Source organism: Rhea americana, unplaced genomic scaffold (genome assembly GCF_003343005.1).
Source record: "Rhea americana isolate MKP2758 unplaced genomic scaffold, rheAme1 scaffold_92, whole genome shotgun sequence".
NCBI classification, from domain to species: domain Eukaryota; kingdom Metazoa; phylum Chordata; class Aves; order Rheiformes; family Rheidae; genus Rhea; species Rhea americana.
Genome location: NW_028187111.1, coordinates 893217 through 913327, shown reverse-complemented (window position 1 = coordinate 913327; position 20111 = coordinate 893217). Strand labels below are relative to the sequence as shown.

Here is a 20111-nt window from a genome sequence, read left to right as displayed (position 1 = left end):
GGCGCCTCCCGGCCGAGGCTTCCCGGCTGCCGGGCGGGGGACGAAGCGGGAGGCTGCCGGGGGCAGCCCTGCGCGACCGCCTCGCCCCGGGCAGCCGCTCAGCCCCGCGGCGGCCGCTCCGATCCCCCCCACCCCTCCCCGGCTCTTCCTTCCAGTTTTTCTGGGTCATCCTCCCCTCAGACCCCAGCCTTTGCCTTTCCCTGAGTCACCAGCCCCAGGAGTTTTTTTCGTGTCCCTGCAGTTCAGCTCACACCTGCCAGCCGGGGGGAGGAGTGGCGGGGGCCCCGGTGAGGCAGTGGGGCAAGGTGAGGGGGAGCTTTCTCAGACCCGGCTGTCCTGCAGCAGACCTGCAGCTCTGACCTGCCTGGGAGCTGGGGGACCATAGCGGGGAGCAGAGTCGGGCCGTGAGGTGAGCAGGCATGGCAGGGCTCCTGCCCCTGGGGAACAGTGTGGGCTGCCGGAGCAAGACGGATGGGAAAGGCGGCAGCAGGAGATGCTGCAAGAAAATTCGCTCCCCCCGGATTATCAGGACTTGCTGGCTTCCTAACTGTCTCCAGAGGCCACAGGCCTAACTGCAAGTGTGATGATATTGGGGGAGAAAAAGGCTTAACCAGGGCAGAAGAGGGGCCTTTTCAATCTGATGACAAACTGCTCCAAGAAGAGAGAAAAAGGAGGAAAAGCCTCAGGTGGTTACAGAGACACTGAGAAAATACGGAGAACAGGAAGGCACAGGAGGGGTGGGAATGGAGAGCCATTACCTCGGACTGAGGGGACACCATTCCCTTCACAGAAAGATTAAGTTTGTGTTTGTTCAGATCAGGAGACCTGTACCTTCCTGGAATATACCATTTGGATATATCCTATAGATGAGACAGGAGAGGGGAACTGGGTTGATGGGACTGGTGGTCACTGGCAAAGATGAGTAGACTAATCACGAGTAGTCCCAGGACTAGATTAGCAGTCTTGTTTCTAACTGTTGTGTGTCTGGAGATCAGGGATGCCTTAGCAGAAATACTCTAGATGAGCTAGGTATGGAGTCAAAAGGCTTGTGCTTAAAGGCTATGGGTGCATCTGAATTTAAATGAATTGCCAAAGTGGTGGAGCTTGCCCACAGATGGGACAAGACAACAAAGGCAGGTTAAAATCCAGAGCGTAGTCACAGAACTTTTGAGATGCAAAGACTGGCGTAGTTGAGGAGGCAGTACAGCAGGAGCAAGGAGTATCAGTACAGGTATACAGTGAGCGCAGGACCGCAATGGCAGGGAACAATGAGGATGAGGCCTCAATTAACAAAATGGCATTATTAAAGCTTTAGGTGGGGAGCCTGAGGCTGGAACAGCAGGGAGCCCAGGGTGGCTTAGGCATGCTAGAAGGAGTGCTGTGTACTAGCATCCAACCGGAGGTATGTAGGGACTGGCACAATCTGGCTCTTCCTTTCTCTGAAAGACATAGGAAGAGCTCTGCACAGCCTAAATCATGACAATGTGTTTGTGTGGGCAAGAAGAGAGAAAGACCTGGGGAGGGAAAATGATCTTAAATTACTTTTTCTCTCTTCTGTCTTCTACAGTGAACCTCATGCCCTGAATCTCCAAGGGAACCTTTGAAAAGGATCTTCCCCTCCTCCCCATCACATTATTCTTTGCCAGTTCTGCCCTGTGCTGTGCAGGAAAGCTGGAAGGAGCAGACTGAGCCCTGGACAGGATAAAGGACAATGTAGTGAGAGTGCAGTGGGCTTTTGGTAGGGAACTGTCTGCATCTTCTCCTCACCCATCACTCTCTGCTGACAGTTCTCTGACAGTCTTGGCAGGAATCTCCACCTGGCCAAGAGCGTGGCATTTGGTGAGTGAGGGATTACACACTGTGTATGTGCCACCCTCACTGTTTTCCCAGGACCTTTCTCCTGCCTCCCATCTTCTCTAAATCTCTTTGTCAGCTCCTCATTCACTAGGACGCTGGGCACTGGGCAGCTGCTACTACCAAACTGTCTGGAGTCCTGGCTGTCCCTGTTTGCCTGTGGCCTTCACAAGTCCCAGAAGGTGATTCCAGAGACAGAAAATGCCTGAGAAGCACATGAAGTAAGGAGAACTTTTTCTTTGGGAGGGAGAGCAGAGGAGGGGGATAAAATAGATGGAGAGAAAAAAGAAAGAGTGCAAGAAAGTGAGAGAAGAAGCACTGGCAAGTGTTGATGAGAAAGAGAAAGAGTGGAAGAAAGGAAAAGGAAAAGAACAAGGAGGAAAGTAGGTGCAAGGGATAGAACAAGTGAATAAAATATAAACAAACAAGAAGAAAGGGTGGCGTGAAAGACAGAGTGGCAGGCTGTTCTTGCCTCCCTGCCTAGCACCTGATGACAATGCCTTGAGGACCTCCTCCAGTGTGCATACACCGTGCATCATAACAGCAGCAGCAGATGAGGAGAGACGTGGTTACCCTCATGTGGAGTCCCTTTCACTCTCTTACAAAATCCCAACAACACAGGCAGGGTGCAGCGTAGCGGGAGTGGCAGCATGGGGGACTCATCAGAGTCTACCTTGCACAACAATTCACTGTGGTGGCTAGCATGTGGAATGTTAGCCCTGTTGGCCAACTCCTGGATTATTCTCAGCATCACAGCCAAGCAACAGAAACACAAGCCCCTGGAGCTGCTACTATGCTTTCTTGCTGGGACCCACATCCTTATGGCAGCGGTGCCCCTCACCACCTATGCTGTGGTGCAGCTGCGGCGTGAATCCTCCGACTATGACTGGAATGAGAGCATCTGCAAGGTCTTTGTCTCCACGTACTACACCCTGGCTCTGGCTACCTGCTTCACAGTGGCCTCCCTCTCCTATCACCGAATGTGGATGGTGAGATGGCCAGTCAACTATCGGCTGAGCAATGCCAAGAAGCAGGCTCTGCATGCAGTCATGGGTATCTGGATGGTATCATTCATCCTCTCAACCCTGCCCTCCATTGGTTGGCACAATAATGGTGAGCGCTACTATGCCCGTGGCTGCCAGTTCATTGTCAGTAAGATAGGACTGGGCTTTGGTGTCTGCTTCAGCCTCCTGCTCCTTGGAGGAATTGTCATGGGCTTGGTGTGCGTAGGTATCACTTTCTACCAGACCCTATGGGCACACAGAAGACGCCGGCAGTGCCACCATCAGCGGGCAGAGGAAGCATCATCTTCCTGTTCTTCCTCAGCACACAACACTTTCAATGTGCCAGCCATTGTAGTGGAGGACGTGCGAGGCAAAAGGAGGTCTTCACTGGATGGTTCCGAATCAGCCAAGACCTCCTTACAGATGACCAACCTCATCAGCGCTATTGTCTTCCTGTATGACACACTCACGGGGGTGCCTATCTTGGTAAGCAGCGAGCTTTCCCTTTCCCTTCACAGAGTCCATAGTTAAACTAAATTTCTGTCTGTTTTGAGTATAGAGAAGAAACTCTGTCTTCTGTCTGCCGGTGACAGAGTTGCCACATCTGAACCTCTGTAGTTCTGAGGGCCAGTTTTAAAAAGATTGCAGTAATTCTCTTATTCTTCTACAGGAACCTTTTCTTAAGACAAGTCTAAACTTGAGGAATACACACCACACAGCTAAAAACACTGTGAAAGTTAGAAGTGGCTAACAGGAGACTAGAGATGAAATTATTTTGCCTACCTACAGGGTGATCAACATATCTTAAAATGCTGAGATTTTGATTTCTCTAATTTGCTTCTGGAGAACTGATACACTGGCATTAAAAGCTGTTGCTGTCAGTTTTCTTTTTCCTTTTACTTGTATGTTCATAGTCAACATTCATGTTTTGGCTGGCTGGTTGATTTTCTGAATGCTGAAGAGCTGAGGAAGTTCACAAAGGGAACAGAGGCTTAGTCACAGTTTTTCAATCACTGTGTCCTTTGTTAGCACTTATTTAGCCTCAGCTCATAATGAGCACCCAGAAGAGGGAATGCTAATACCAGGTCTCACGTTAGAGAGATGACAGCTCAGAATACACTCCATCAAACCTGGGACAACACCCTAGGAACGACTTATAAAAAGAAGCATGGGGTGACTGCTTGAAGAATCCTTTACTAATAGATTACATGCTATTACAGAATTGACTTTGTCATTTTTCTTGCTTGATCCCCACTTCTCTCTTTTTCCTCTTTCATGGCCTTGATTTTCTCTCCCATCCCAAAGGTTGTGAGCTTTTTTAGCCTGCGCTATGATACAGCCCCCACCTGGATGGTTTTGGCTGTACTTTGGTGCTCCATGGTACAGACCCTGCTGCTCCCCTCCTTCATCTGGTCCTGCGAGCGCTACCGAGCTGACCTCCGCACCGTGTGGGAGCAGTGTGTGGCTATCATGTCTGAGGAAGATGGAGATGACGGTAAGCCCCTCACCACCCCACCTTTCTTCACAAATGCTGTCCCTTAAAAACCATAGAGGACAGAGTAATTCTGCCTTGGGAAAAGGACCTAGTGGCCTTGGGAGAGATATTGGGGGAGTCTAGATGGAATTCATATTAAAGCTTGGAGTTGGCAACCATAAGAAAATTTATTCTAGAGAAAGCTCTGCCATTCGTATGCCATCTTAAGGACTGACTAGTATCCGGGAAAAAAATAGTGCAACAGTTTCACAGTAGGCATGAAAACAGAGGTGATGTATAGCCATCAAACCACAATGAAAATGACATACCAGCCCTTAGCCCGACCTGCTGATCCAAAGGCACATTCAGATTGTGATGGTGAGAGATTTAAAAGTGAGACAGGAGAATCAGGGAATCCCCTGTGTTCTTTAGCCCAGCTGAAGCAGAAAGAAGAGATCCTTAGTCAAAGGCAAATCCAGAGGGTTGTGAGTAGGGCAGCAAAAATCAGACAAGCATTACAGTGGTGCCTAGGTGCCCTGATAATGCTGATCTTCTAGTGGAGAAATGTTTCTTGCTGTACTCCCCTTTGCCGACAGATGGTGTGTGTGAGGATTATGGTGATGGCAGGATCTGCAAAGTGAGATTTGATGCAAATGGTGCTGCAGCTGTGAAGCGGGACTCCCGGGACATCAAGCTGCTACCCATGCATCACATGTTGTTGCCCCAGGACAAGGTGCATTATCTCCAGGTGAGTTGAAGGGCAGCAGGGGCAGCCCAACAACCCACTTCTTTCTCTCTCTGTTTCCCATATCTTTGTGTCCTGTTGGCTCTCTCCTCTCAGAAGGCCTCAGCTACGCCTCCTCCGTTTTTTCTCTTCTCCAAGCCTTCCATCACCTGCCTCCTTCTCCTGTTTCCAGGTCCCTATCTCCCGGAGAATGTCACATGATGAGACTAACATCTTCTCCTCCCACCGCTCCACTCCATCCTTCCTACACAAGTGGTCTTCATCTGATGATATCCGCATCTCCACCCCCCGCAAGTCTGGAGGCCCTGGCTTCTTGCCTCCTCAGATGCATGACTACCAGCACTGCCGGCGGCCCCCAGAAGATGAACTGACAACCCTCCGGCAGTTTTTGGAAGGGGGGCTGGTACCCCGGGGATCCAGCTCCAGCGCCTGCTTCTTCCGAGATGAGATCACCACATTCATCGACGAGACGCCACAACCCACCCCAGCCTGCAGCCCACGGCACTCCCGTCTCCTGCTCACATCACGTCGCGATCGCCGCCTCTCACTTGGCAGCAGAGAGGAGGAGAATGCTGACCGGCCACAGCGCTGCTCACTGGCTGGCAACAAAGCCTGGCATCTGCAGGATGGAGAGCAGGCACTACATGAACGGACCCTAGAGGCCTGTGAGGCTCAAACCTTCCAGGATCCCAAACTATGAGAGACAGCATCCGAAATATTCAGTGCCATCAAGATTTTTAAATAAAACTTCAAATGTTCCCTTATCCTGGGATCCAATTACTAATTTACATTCTTGTCTTTCTCGACAGCAGGCAGGAAACAAGGCATCTTACGGTCTTGGGGGAAAAAGTGTGACAGGTCTGCAAATGGAGTGCTATGGATGTGGACAGTCTGCGCCTGCTCTCAGGTTATAAACACAACCACCACTGCGACAGCCATTTGGCACCCTTGCCAGTCCCATCCCTTTGTGAACTCCGCCCTCGCATTAGCTTTGCCCTAAGAGACAAGACAGGCAGAGGATGGTATTAAAATTCTATATTTGGAGTGTCAATCGTGTGTCTGTTTTTAAAATAATATATTAGCAATAATTTTGTTTCCATAGAAACAAAGTGATTTGCTTAATGTTTAATGAAGCTTCTCAGGCTTCTGAAAGGGAAATACAGAATGTGCAAGGCTCCCTCCCTATCTCTCTCTCCTGTTCTTGTCAGTACATCTGGGAGGAAGCAGATACTTAACAGCCTAGTGATGGGAGCAGAGTCCCACGGAAGACCAGGTAAAAAGTTTCCCTCTCCACCTCAAGAGAGGCTCAGGCTACCTACAGCTAAGCAGAGTGGCCTCTGTGACTTTTACTATTGCTCAACAAAAAGCATTGCTCTGAGGCAACCCTATGCTTGAAACAGATGATTGTCTCCAGCAAGATCCTGACCCATAAGGTTTTCTTTCACCTGTGTGATCTGTAGATTCCAGTGCAAACTGTTCATGAAACAGAATGGCCCAAGCGTCTCACCTAGACATCAGGCCAGCTCAGAAGAGCTAGTAGAACTTTGTGCATGCAAGGCCCCATACCAATTTCATCAAAGCTGCGAACTATGATATTGGAAGCAAGTTTCCACTTTGTGCAGAGATTTCAGAAGGGACGTGCCACGCTGGCTTATGAAAGATGGCCATTTTCCTTCCAGACACTAGTTGAGTTCAACCATGAGTTAAGGGGGTAGCTACATCAGAGGGACTGTGGAAAGGATACAGTCCTTCACCTCCAAGGACTTTTCCACGTAATAGAACTTAGTCGGTAAATTTTGAAAGTGTAAATCATATTCCTACGTGCACTCAGATAAATTAATCATAACCCTTAAATGGCTTTGTTGGAAGGGCCTAGTTCACATGTACTAAAGGAAGGTTTAGCTCTGGCTGATGCTTGGGGCCGTATGGATAATGAATCACATCAGACGAAGAGGTGTCAGCCTCTGTTAGCTTATGAAGGACCTGCACTGGATTGGTCTAGGCTCCCCTAAAGTCATGACAGGTCCCAGCTGATGCAATAGGATCTGCTCCTGAGAAGAGACATGGTGGCAGAGACTGAGCCAAGCCTTATCCTGTTTGTGTTTTTTCCAAAGAAAAGTGATACAACTGCCACCTTGCAAGGAGCTCCCTGGGGGTACATGGATGCAGAGTGGTGGGTTAGAGACCACTATGCAGTATGAGCAACAAGCTCCCCAAAATCCTGAGGTCATGATTATTTTATTCTAACATACTACATGCAGCTGCTTGGTGCTGCCACTCGAGACGCCAGGGCTCAACTTCAGCTCCAGGAATCCTCTCCCCTTCTTTGTGTCCGCGATGCAAGAGCTGAACTTGTCCTCTCTGCTGGGAGGCTGGGGCGGGAGAGCAGCACAGCCAGGGCAGGCTGCGGAGAGCTGCCCAGACCCCTCCAGGCTGCCCAGTTGCAGCGCACTGGCCGAGGCAAGTGGGCAGGCGAGGGGCTCTGCCCGCCCAGCCCGGCGCAGCCCGGCCTCCGGGGTGTGTCTAGCGCAATCTGCCAGCACTTCCACCACCCCCGGCCGCACAGTGCTCTCCAGTCCCCTCCTCCTCTGCAGCTCGGCCATGGCCTCCCTGTTTCTCCGGCTGCTGCTCGCCCTTGCTGCTGCCGCCACGTCCGCGGCCGCAGGCCGCCTGGTCCCCTACGACCTGCTCTACGCGGACGGTGTGCGCGCCTACTTGGCGCGGGAGTGGGCGCGGGCAGCTGAGCTGCTGCAGCGCTCGCTGCACAGCTACGCAGGGCTGCGGGAGGCCCGCAGCGCCTGCCACCATGCCTGCCGTGACGAGGTGGCCTTCGTGCAGGGTCCGGCAGTGCCCTGGGACGCCGCCTTTTTCGACAGAGTGTTGCAGCGTGCTGACTGCCTGCAGCACTGCCTGGGCCGCCGGCTCGGCGGGCCGCCCTCAGCGCACCGCGTCAGCCATGCCATCCAGCGGGACTTCGAGCTGCGGGAGCCCTACAACTACCTCCAGGTGGCCTTCTTCCAGGTGCGCTTGGCTAGATGAGGTCTGGAGTCAGCCCTGCTGTGAGCAAGGCATTGGGCTGGGGACCTCCTGTGGCTTCATCTCACTTATATCTTTCTCTGCTTCTCAGCGAAAATAGCATGCTGGTTTTGTGTTGATGCTTCCTAGGTAGCTACTGGAGGTTTGAAGCTGTTCAGAGGGTGGTGGGGTGCCGGGCACTGCAAGGCCTTGCAGATTGCCACCCCTTTGTGCCTAGTGAGATTGGCCAGACACATCAGCTGTCTGGGACATGGGACACAGGCAAGCTGTGGATGAATCTAGGTCACACCATGGGCCAGGCAAAGTGATGTTTACAGGTGGGCCCTATCCAAATACTCAGTGTCATGGCATCGCAGTTTGTGGGAGTAGCTGGGGTGAAAGGCGGGTCTGAAGGGAAGTGAGCATGCTTAGTGCACATGGGAATATTGCATGTGCTGCCTTCTCTCTGCAGCTGAAGAAGCTGGATCAAGCAGTATCCGCAGCTCACACATTCTTCGTTGCGAATCCTCAGCACCTCCAGATGCGTGAGGACATAGAGAAATATCGTCGTATGTCAGGGGTGAAATCAGAGAACTTCCGGGATCTGGAGGCCACATCACTCTGGGTGAGGGTCTGATGCAAAACTGTGTATATTTAGAGGCATCAAGACGGCTTGTCACACATTCCAAGGGACCAGCCTAGCGCCGTGCTCTGTTTCCACATAGGAATCATGGCCTGAGACGGGGTGTCCGTACACCAGTGAAGGCAAACTATTGACACTGAAAGAGATTTGGTGGTGGCAATTACAGCAGGCTGCAGTGCCTTGGAGAAGTCTCTTTGACACATGTCCAGATTTGCTGTACCACCGCATGGTGGGCTGTGCATGATCCAAGCAGGCCCCTAGATGTCAGCATTATCCTATGAGTGGCTTAAAGTATCAGGGAGCCTTTGGTGTCACTTACACTAACAAGAGGCCTGGTCCTGTCCTTTGCAGGAGGCATATGAGGCTGGGGTGCAGCACTACAATGCAGATGAGTACCCACAGGCTGTGGCCAGGTTGGAGGAGTCACTCAGAGAGGCGCTATCAGCACTAGAAGAGTGTCGTGCCCTGTGTGAAGGACCTTGGGAGGAGGAGAAAGAGGAAGAGGAGAAGGAGGAGGAGGAGAAAGAGGAGGAAGAGAAGGAGGACATGCAGCCTGGCCTGTATGAAGCAATTGCAGGTGTGTTGGAGGCACAGAGGGGTGGGTAGGAGGGCCATGCTTCCCAGTGTGGACAGGCCTCATCTCCCAGCTCTCCTGTCTGGCAGGCAGGGGAGCTGCTGGCTTTCATGCTGCTCTCTCTTGCAGCCCATTATGTTCAGGTCTTGAAGTGCAGACAGCAATGCGTGCTTGAAATTGCCACAAAGCCAGGGCGGATTTCAGCCACAGAAGATTTCATACCCTCCCATCTTGATTTACTGCAGTTTGCCTATGATCAAGGTGAGCAGAGCTACAACCCAGTGGGTGCTACTGTAGCACCCCTAATCCCCTGGATCAGGAGAGCAGCGTATCATGCGGTGTAACACAGCAATGAGCTCTACCTGTCTCCCTCCTCTCCTACCTGCTCTGGCCACCTATCTGGCCGGAATCTCTTCTCTTGCTCAAGCCCAAACACTTTTGGAGAGTTTTCACATGATCCACTTCTGACTCAGTGCAGCTTCTCTAATGTTTTGTCCTTCCCACTGTGCATATGGACAAATCTTTCCTCCAGAGTTCTCCATCTGAAGTCCTAGTTCCAACCATGTGCTTTGTCCAAACTGCGTATGTCCTCTTTTCAGTATGTCGCTGTTATGCTGCCTTCTCAGGCTCCCACTTCTGATCTGGAGCATGCGCTTGCATCTTGTCTTAACAGTGATGTCTCTTCTGAGTCAGCCCTGTCTGCCCTAGCTTAGCTGATAGCCTGTCATGACATGGGGCATTTTGTCACCCTGTCACTTCATATGTACCTCAGTTTGTCCCTTGAACACCTCTACTCCATCCCACACTGCCCCAAGCAGCCTGTCTGACCCAAATGGCTGTCGTATAGTCCGTCACAGCTCTGGTGAAATTTTTCTCTCAAAGAGGCCTCCAGAGCCCAGCTGCCTCATCAACACCATTGGGTGAGGAAAGTAGGACTGTCTTTCCTCATATTTCCTTTTCTTCTCCCTCAGACCCCTCTGAACAAGCCCCCAGTAAATATGAAAGTAGGCCCATTCTTCACCAGGCTCACTTCCTTTATCTCTGCCTGCTGTCCTCTGCTTGGTAGAGGCCTGGCTAGGCAGGGAGGATGTGCATTCAGTGCCAGGCCTCCCATTGCCAGTTTGTGACTGGGATTTTGGGCTGTACACATCTACTGCCAACATCAAGGCTTTTGATGACCTGTCTCTTTGTTCTGTTCTGTCCCTGTTCAAGTTGGAAACCAGACACTGGCTGCTGAATGTGTTGCTTCCTACTTGCTCTTCTATCCCATGGATGAGCCAATGTTGGAGAAAATGAATCAGTATCGCACAGAACTGGGGGAAGACACAGCTGTCACAGCCAGAGAGGTAGTTACAGCCCTGGGTCTGTATTTTCTGGCCCTTCCCTGTCTCCTACAACTGGACCACCAGTCCAGGAGACAGAAAGGGGAGTGTATATGTTTCACTGCCAATGTGTGCCAAGACCAGGACTAAAGAAACCTGAGCCTGAGTTTGCTTATAGTCTGTACCAGACAGAGTTCCTCCAGGACAAATTTGGGCTCCTTTAGCKCACAGCAGTGTTTTGGGGCAAGTTTCTGGCCTGGACAGGCATGGGATTATCTTTTGTAGTTATCTGACAGTCTTTTTGTCTTCTTAGAATATTCAGCATTATGTGCAGAGATCTCTAATGGAGAAGAAGTTGATTTACTATGCAGTGGAGCATCTAGGAGGAACTTTTAATGACCCTGTGAGTAATGATATTGTCTTAATCTTCCTGCCCTAATTTCATTAAAAAAGTTGCTAGACCTCAGTTCAATAAAATATGATTGAGAGAGGATCAGATGCTGATGATAAGGACCCCAAAATCCTTTTGATATGGATTTTTAAGGGCTTTCTTCTGCTCCAGGACTGAAGCTAGTTGAAAAGTGTTGCTGTAACTGTATGCATTAGCCCAGTCTAACCGGCCTCAGAAACATGCTAGAGCCATTAGTCTGGTCTCCCCTGGAGAAGGGCGACAAGGAATTGGCTGGTTAACCTGATCCAATGTAGAAGAAGTTTTCTGGGTGCTGAACCTTCTGCATTTGTTTCTGTAGGATCTTTGGACTCCTGATGAGCTGATTCCTGAAAATCTAAAGGAGCAACACAGGTAAGGTTGGTGAGTTGAGTAGGAAATGGAAATGCTGGAGGCAGGGGGTGGACAGGGGACAGGGCTGGCAGGGTTCATATAGGTAGTAGTAATACCTACTGAGGAATGGGTAAAACAAGAACGTGAAGGATGTAAACAGATGACCACAAGGGAGAGCTAGATGCAACTCTGTATACTGACAGCCCTGGTCTGTGTTTTTTCCCTTGCTCCCGAGAGAGGATCAGGAGAAGCAAAAGCGAGAGACTCTGGATGTGGAAGAGAGGGAGAAGAGGGGTGAGTAACAGAGGTTGAAGAAGGACTTGGGTGTAGTCAGCCAGGCTAAGTGCTATCTCTTCTTCCATCCTCAGGCATTTGAATGCTAGCATAGATGCAGACTGACTCGAATGGCTCAGCAAGTCTTCTCACTGTTTCTTTTCTCCCTCTTTGATGCATGAATAATCTCGCAAAATCTCGCTGCGTACACCTGTGGGATGGGAACCCAGAGAGCACTATGGCTGGAGAAGCTGAGACCAATGCTGCCTGGATATATGACAAGCCTTTGGACATGTAGATCCCTGTTCAGTGCAGCTGGCATGGACAGGCAGGAGGGTCTACATCAAACCTGTTTCAGCTCCACCAGCCCAGCACCAAACAGCATTTTCCTGAAGGGGACGAGGAGAAAGGGGGGAAACTGGAAACAGACTACTCAGCTTGTGCAAGTCTTTCTCTAAAAGAAACAAGTCCAGATGGATCATGGCTGAATGCTACAGGCTGCAGTGCAGAGTCCTGTGTTCTTGCTGGTCCTATACTCTCATGTGTGGACAGAGCCTCTTACAGGGCTCTGTTGTGGCCTCTTTGCTCGAACTGACCCCCAACGGTTCTCTGCTGTGGCACATGAGAGAGCAGATCATTCTGAGGGCCTGAATGTGTTGGCATTCCTGACCATTCAGAGGTCAGAGAGGGGAAGAAAAAAGGCCTATTGCATCAAGCCATCAACTAATAGCCATTGCTTCTCTTTGGGGCTGAAGAGAGTAGAAAGATGCACTGGAGATACTTCTAGGATAAGGTGCGTGATTGAAAGGAGTATTGATGGAGGTGTTTACCTGCTTCTTTTCTCCAGAGCCTTACCCCAGGAGGCTGGACGCATTCTGCTGCTGTGATCCACAGTGCACTCAGCTCTCTCCATTTCCCTGCTGCTCTCACAGCATACCCCAAATTTCTGCTGGCTTCTGAAGCACTTACAATAGGCCAACTCCTCCTGCTGATGCTCTGGTTCCCTTGACGCATGTGAGGGGTGCAAGTGATCCAGATCTGTAAGGGATGAGCACTTTGGGGGGAACGGCCCGGTCTTCCCCCAGAACATATAGTGTCACTCCTCCGCTTTTTCATCTTGATTGGGGGTTGGTAGCTGAGGGCTTTTTATTTGAAGCTTGCTCATCCCTATCTGTGCATGCTTCTCCCACAGGTCCTTTGCCTTTTGAGGGTATCACTGTCACCATGGATTCTCACCAGATGAATGGAACACAGAGGGTTGTGTTTGACAGAGTCCTGACAGAGTCTGAGTGTAGAGACCTTCTCCGGGTGACAAAGGTGAGGCCTGAGTCTTGTAGGAGCCACCATATGCCCTCTCCTCCTCAGCAGACAGAGCTGTAATGTTGCAGTGGAGGAGAGATGGCAGCCTCATCTGTGTCATCTCTGTCCATCTATTTCAGGCAGCTGGAGGAACCGGAGATGGCTACAGGGGAAGACGATCCCCTCACACCCCACATGAGAGATTTGAAGGATTAACCGTTCTGAAGGCCATGCAGGTAAGTGGCTTTGTGACCCTCCTGTCTTGATTGTGCATAAAGAGTGTTTATCACCTAAGCATTTTTCTCTGTGTTATCTTCACAACAAACACACGGGAAGTTTCCCCTGACTGTCTTCCTCCGTATTCATATTTAGACACATTGATATGTGCCTTCTGTCCTACAAGGAAAGGTTTTAGGGTCACTGCTTGTCCCAGTGGAATAGTATTACAGACCTCTCTTCTTTAGAATTGCAGAATGATTTAAGACAGAAGGGGTCTCTGGAGGGGGGCCTAGGTCTCTCAGGTCCAACCCCCTGACCACAGCATGGCTAAATCCAAAGCTAAGTGAGGTTTCTCAAAGACTTCTGCAGGCAAGTCCTGAACATCTCCAAGGCTGGAGATTCCCCAGCCTCTCTGAGCACCTGTTCCAGTACTGAACCGCTCTTCAGGAAAGAAGTTCTTCCTTATATCTAGCCAAAACTTCCCATGCTGCAACTTATGCCCATTGCCTCTCCCATGCTGCAACTTATGCCTGTTGCCTCTTGTCTTTTCACTGTATTTCTCTGAGAAGAATCTATCTCCTTCTTCTCTGTAAACCCCCTTTAGGTGCTGAGAGACTGAGATTACATCTTCTCTCAGCCTTCTCTTGGCTGAAGAAATGCAGCTCCTTCAGATGCTTTTTGTAAGTCACATGCTACAGTCCCCCAGACATCTTAGGGCCCTGCACTGAAGACTCACACCATTTACTGTTGTCCCTCTTGTACTGAGGGGCCCAAAACTGGACATTGCATTCCAGATGTGGCCTTGTGCAGTGAGTAGAGAGAAAGAATCACTGCACTGTACAGGTGCATTCCTGACTTAGGTTTACAAGAGAAAGCTTTCTTTTCTAGCATTTGTGTGATCATAGGCCTTTATGCAGGTGTATTCCTCTGTAGTGTGTATATGTGTCATTTCTTAGTGTCTTCATGTGTCTTAGTGTCTTTCTGACAGGCTTGTTTTTCACTTGTAGCTGGCCCAGAATGGTGATGTGGACTGGAAAGATGCCAAATTGCTTCTGCAGGCCAGTGAGAAATCCCGGAAAATCATAGAGTCCTATTTTACCCCTGGGAAGAAGCTTCATTTCTCCTTCACACACCTTGTGTGCCGCACAGCTGTGGAGGGTAAAGAATCCTTCACCATGTTTGTCCCTTTCCCCTGAAGACTGTCCTTCCTAGTAGCAGCCATGTCCTCCCAGGAGACTCTTTTCCCTTTACTTTCAATATGCCCCTCTCTCTGCCTTAGCTGAAACACTTAGTCTCTCCTGCAACTTTCTTCTTCAGGGGAACAGGAAGGTCGCATGGATCTCAGTCACCCAGTCCATGCTGACAACTGTCTCTTGGATCCTGAAGGGAATGAGTGCTGGAAAGAACCACCTGCTTATGTGTACAGGGACTACAGGTAAGATAAGAAGGGAACCTGTACTGGAGCGTGTGGAGATCAGAATGAACTCCAGCCACCATATACAAACCAGGTGATGGGGACCTTGGCTCAAAGCCAGGCAGGCCTATAGCATCAGATAGAGGGCTGCATGAGCAGCTCCAGCACAAAGTGTGAAACACCTCCCCCGTGTTGGCAGGAAGGTCTGCCTTTCTCCCTCCTCCCTCGCTACAGCGAGCATTAACAGTTAGAGAGCATTACTGGGCTGGAAGACTGCCTGGTTCTAGAATCATGGTATTAAACTTTCTTCTTATGGGTCTTCCACAGCACTACAGGCCTCTCCCTGCCCCTCTGAGAAGCTGTTTCTTTTAATCATGTTCTGCCTTTCCCTGTACCTTTCTGCCACATTTCTGTGTCCTGAGGTCCTTGATTTCCTTCACTTGAGCAGTAGTCAATGTGCTTTCATGACTGTCCTCTCACCTCTCTGAGGATTCACTACCAATACTTTGTGTTGGGTTTTTCCTTTCTATGTGAGAGGTTTTCCCAGCCTGTGGTAGGTTTTGTTACTCTTCTGTGAAAAAACTTGAAATATGACACGTGCTGCAGATCAAGCATATTATCCTTGCCTGGGAAATAACTGTTCTGTTGAAGATGGTATGACTAACCCAATCTGCTTTTAATAACCCATGTTATGTTTTAAGACCATTTTCCACTTAGCTCTTGTCCTTCGGTTATTCTTCTCAGATTCTGAAGATTGCTGAGGTCAGACTACCAGGTTTGTTTATGCTTCAGCTATTCTCCCCACATTCCTATCCGTTACATGTAAGAGCTATCTTTGCTTTTCTCCAGTCATATGTTACCACCCTGACCTCATGGTCTTATTAAACCCTATGCTAAAAGAGCTGTAACTTCTTGGGCTTCTGGGTTTGTAATCCTCTCGTTTTCTGTATGTATGTCCTTAACATTTTGCTCCAGCCCCCAGAGCGGTGATTTTTATTTCTTATTCCCAGTCCCATTAATAAGCCTCTCTTGTTGCTCTGACATTCTCTATCAGCTTAACTGAATACTGAGAGGAGCTCAAGTTTTTAGTTTTCTTTACTCCTAGCTGACTGTGGTCTCACCTACGCTGCTTCTTCTTTTGTCTAATATGAGTAAATAAATTTCTTGTCTTTATTTCCTTTTCAGCATGTGCAAAGTGAGTTTTTGATCATTCTTATGTTACTCTGTACTCCTTGTCTCTTAAGACATGTCTTTCCCTGGCAATCAGTCTTCTTCCAGGCTTCAGATTATTCCCAATATTAAAACACAAACAAGGTCTTGCCAGGTCAGAATTAAGGTCTGCCTAGCACACAGTGCTGTCACAACAGTGCCTTGGATCCATGCTGAAGAGTATTAAAAAAACAGAGCAAGTGTGTAGAGCTGCCTCCCTAGAGTACTGTCCCAGTCCTCTGTGGTGTGCAGCTCGGAGACTTCCCTGAGCTAGGCATCGCTGTATTTAACAGCCCCAAATGGATTCTCCTAGTAATTGGTTTAGTCACTTTTTGAACCTGTGGAATCATTCAGGCTCCACAGCCTCTGTGACAAGGAGAGTGAGGAAACATCTGGAATTTTTTGGTCTGAGTCGGCCACCTCTGATGTTCCTAATTCTCCTGTAAGCAAAGCTGGTAAGTGGGCTTTATTCTGCTTCTCCCCGGTACCCGCTGACTTACAGACCTTTGTTCTGTTGGCCTTTTGTGACCTCTGATGAGGCCTGTGCTTCCCAGGTGGTCCTTGTAAGGAAGCCATTCCATAACTTTTCGTCATCTGTGTCGTCCTTTTCTGTACTTTTTCCAGTTCTGCTGTTTGGCAGCAGAATTCCAGTTCTGCAGGCTTGAGCTCACCATGCCAGGTGCAGACAGCTCATTGTGGGTTTACACAGTGGCATAGCGATGGTTTGTTCTCTGTTCTCTTCCTAGCCATTCCCAATGTTGTTTATTTTTTCACTTCCACTGAATTGATGTTTTCATAAAAACTGTCCACTGTAACCTCCAATCTTATTTATAAATAAGCACTGAAAGTCAGCTCAGGATCTGTTATTGTTAAGAGTATTTTCTTTTCCCTGACACATTGCTTTATCTATTTAATAATTGAATGAAACAAACATTTATTTATAATCAAATTACCATTTATATAAATACATTAGTATTTCTGATAAAAAATAAAATTATATATTTACATTATGTTGAATTTACTTGAGTGGATTATCATCCACTTGGGTGTGCAAATTTTTCCTAGATGTTGTTTTTTCTCTAGCATGGGATAGAAATCTCAGGTTGTTCACATGTCTTTGACTTAAAGAAATACTGTATTCAGATCTCATAGATGAATCAATTCATAATCACTCATCTGAAGTTAATACACTCTTCTGGATTGTGGGGAAAATAAATTTATTATCCTGGAAGAGTGATGAGTAATTTCATTTTTCCTTCTGGTGACAACTTTTTTGTTGGTGTATGCTTTGAATTTCATTTGCATTCCTATTCTCTGCTCAATCAACTTCTTCATATTGCCACATGAACCTTTCCGTCCTTGCCAAATCCAAGTAATGCTGCGTTGTGTCCAGATTTTTCCCACTCACCTTTCTATTCATGTCTTTTCCAGATTCAGGTGTCAATCACAGGATAGCGCCATGAGGTTCCTGCTAGTAACCTGTGGCAAGAATGATAACTGACCACTTAATTCCACATCCATTTCTGATCTACGCCAGCACCTTTCTCTCATGCTCCTGACAACTTGTTTTATTAGCAGTATCCCTTGAAGGCTGTTGTCAAGACATTTTAAATATCTAAACAAATGAAAGAGAATTCAGAGAACTGAGGTTCACAGTGGGTCAGGTTTTCTGATCTGGGTAAACCATATTGTATCTCCCAGATGTTTTTTCTTGTCTTAAATTACTGTTCCATCAGATTTGCTAAATACGGCTGTTTAGCTTCCTGGGACTTGCAGAGACTGTCTGCCAAGCTGTTTTTGAGAGCCTGCAGTTTGATCCTAGCAGGGCTCAGGGATGAGTGAGCTTCACCATCCATATGTCCTCTTTCTTTTTGTCTGCAGTGGCATTCTCTACCTCAATGATGACTTCCAAGGTGGGGGCCTTTTCTTCACTGAACTGGACACTGTGACTGTCACAGTAAGTCTGGGACTTGGCAAAGGAAGGAGAGCGGACTGAGGGTGAGATTTAGTTCAGGTGGGCAGAAACTAGTTGGTTATTAGATCACACCTCTCCAAAAGTAGTCCAACACAGGTAATGTGGCAGATTCAAACTGGAGCAACCAAAGGCAAATTGAGGCAAATCTCAGACAGAGGAGAGGTTAACTCCTTTCTAGCTATGTCCCAGGCTCTTAAAGCCCGTGGGTGTCTGTAACCTCTCTTGTCCCTTTGGTTCTCTCTGTCCCTCCTCAGGGCTTACTTTCCCATAGGTTATAGTGCCTGGTGGCCCTTTGCTGTTCCACACTGCCAAAGTCAGCATGACCTTTGTAGAAGGAAGGTGCTCCCCAGGGCAGGGAGCTGCCAGCTTCATTGTCCCTTCTCTCTCCTGGCAGGCCAAGGTGTCTCCTAAGTGTGGCAGGCTTGTAGCCTTCAGCTCTGGCAAGGAGAACCCACATGGTGTGTGGGCCGTGAGCCGTGGGAGGCGCTGTGCTGTAGCTCTCTGGTATACACACTCCCAGGAGCATGCAGAGCAGGTAAGGGACTATGCTGGAGTGTGGATGCAAGGGCCTCCAAGCTGGAGCAAGTCTCCCTGGGGAATGGCTTGGAGGCTTTCTCAAGGATTAGGGCCTCATGTAGGAGCTGATAGTTGATTTCTGACAGACATTGGAACCCAGTTGGGTACCTTGTGGAGGGGCAGCCTATGGGGTTCTGCAGGAGAGAATGGGCTCTAGGGCACTGAATGGATGTAGCAAAGGCAAGATGAGTCTTGCAGGTCCACACAGGCAGGGTGGAGATCCCAGTGTGGAAGGATTCCCATCATCTCTTTTCTGTGGCTGCAGGAGAGGGTGAAGGCAGAGGAGCTGCTGGAGCAGAGAGCTGCGGAGCAGGACAAGACAGACGGACAGCTACATCAGGGAGCCCATCATGGCAGCAGGTCCTCAACAGAGTCCCATGTGCCTAGTGACAGAGCCAGGCCCACAAGCCGGAGACACAAGCCTGGCTCTGACGGGACACAGCACCCCAAGGAGCTGCGACCTAGAGACGAGTTCTGACTACTCAAGGTCCTTCAGGCAGGACTGGCATGCACAGTGGCCTGGCACGTCTCGATAGTGCTGGCACCACTGAGCCCTGGAGCAGTTTATTAGCATGCTAGAGCCATAGTGATAGGGAGGGATGTAGCTTGCTTCTCTGTGACTTCCTAGAAGTTGAAAAATGGATGCAGGGACAGCATATTAAAGTCAGTGACACCAGGATCTTTCTTCACTGCCTCGCCGACATGTTTGTGTAACTTGTCACTTCTTTCAGTGCAGACTTCTTGGTCATATGGGACGAAACCAAAGCAGAGAAGGAAGGGCCTAAGGGCTTTGGGGAACAAGGGCTATCTCATAGTCTGAAATTCAACACAAAAGCATCTGAATGCCCCAGGCTCCTGCAAATTCCTGAGCCTTGAGGTTGAATCGAGAGAGGGAAGGTGAGTGGCTGTGAATATATGGAATAAAAGCAAAACGCTGAATAGAAATGTTGGCAGGAGTTTTGAGTTTGTGCTCCAGGAGGGAGATACACACAATGGTTGCTGATGGAAATTTAATTAACAAATGATGGAAGGAGATTGAGCCCTCAGTAAAGGAAAACAAACAGAGTGTTTGCCCAGATGCCAGCTACAGCCAGTAAGGGAGAGCAAATGCAAAAGCCAGCTCTGCCAGGAGTAACCCATGGAAAGGGTAGGAAGTGCCTTCAAGAAAAGCATTCTTTTCTCCTTGAAGCAAGCCCTCTTTTTTTTTTTTTTTTTTTTTTTTTTTCCCATGCATTGAATATCCCCTGGAAACAGAAGAGTTTTGTTTATCATTTTTCAGGCTGATGTACAGACAATCTGCTGTCACTGCCCAGGGAATTAGTGTCCAGAGATGGGATTATATTGTAGCCAAACAAGAATTGAATAGGATGGATATGGAATATAAAAATGAGCAGTGACCCTATTCCTGGGAAGAATTAGAGCCAGAGACCAACCTATGGTTGTGAAACATATAGGCTTAGATGAGAGTTGTGCATGAAGACCACAACTACAGTGGGAAAGGGAAGACAGTTGAACAGCCAGGGCCCATGGCGTGAGAGGTGGCTGGATGTTCTCCTTGCTGTCAGCCCAAGGCCCCTGCCCAGTGTAAAATAACGTTTTTAGCCCTATCTTCATGAGTRCTGGAGGAGCAGGACTGAAGCAGGGACTTCTTTCTCCATTATAAAGCATGGCCCTTTCTTTAACGTGGGGAAATCTGCACCAGCAGTCCTTCTTGCCTCCATCCTCCTGAGGATC

The 20111-nt window shown here is 48.9% G+C and overlaps 2 protein-coding genes across 2 annotated transcripts; both read left to right on the top strand.

Annotated features, from left to right (window-relative positions):
* Window positions 1-1571: 1571 nt before the first annotated feature.
* Window positions 1572-6128, top strand: GPR162 (G protein-coupled receptor 162). The gene is made up of 4 exons (XM_085324510.1): window positions 1572-3344; window positions 4164-4353; window positions 4929-5080; window positions 5250-6128. Exons 1-4 carry the CDS (start codon window positions 2505-2507, stop codon window positions 5775-5777), a joined length of 1710 nt encoding a protein of 569 aa, XP_085180636.1. The 5' UTR covers window positions 1572-2504; the 3' UTR covers window positions 5778-6128.
* Window positions 6129-7645: 1517 nt separating this feature from the next.
* P3H3 (prolyl 3-hydroxylase 3) lies at window positions 7646-19322 on the top strand. The gene is made up of 15 exons (XM_085324702.1): window positions 7646-8098; window positions 8565-8717; window positions 9087-9312; window positions 9439-9570; window positions 10522-10655; window positions 10945-11034; window positions 11381-11433; window positions 11648-11706; window positions 12878-13002; window positions 13125-13220; window positions 14211-14361; window positions 14521-14638; window positions 17708-17783; window positions 18196-18336; window positions 18643-19322. Exons 1-15 carry the CDS (start codon window positions 7679-7681, stop codon window positions 18853-18855), a joined length of 2187 nt encoding a protein of 728 aa, XP_085180828.1. The 5' UTR covers window positions 7646-7678; the 3' UTR covers window positions 18856-19322.
* Window positions 19323-20111: the final 789 nt, after the last annotated feature.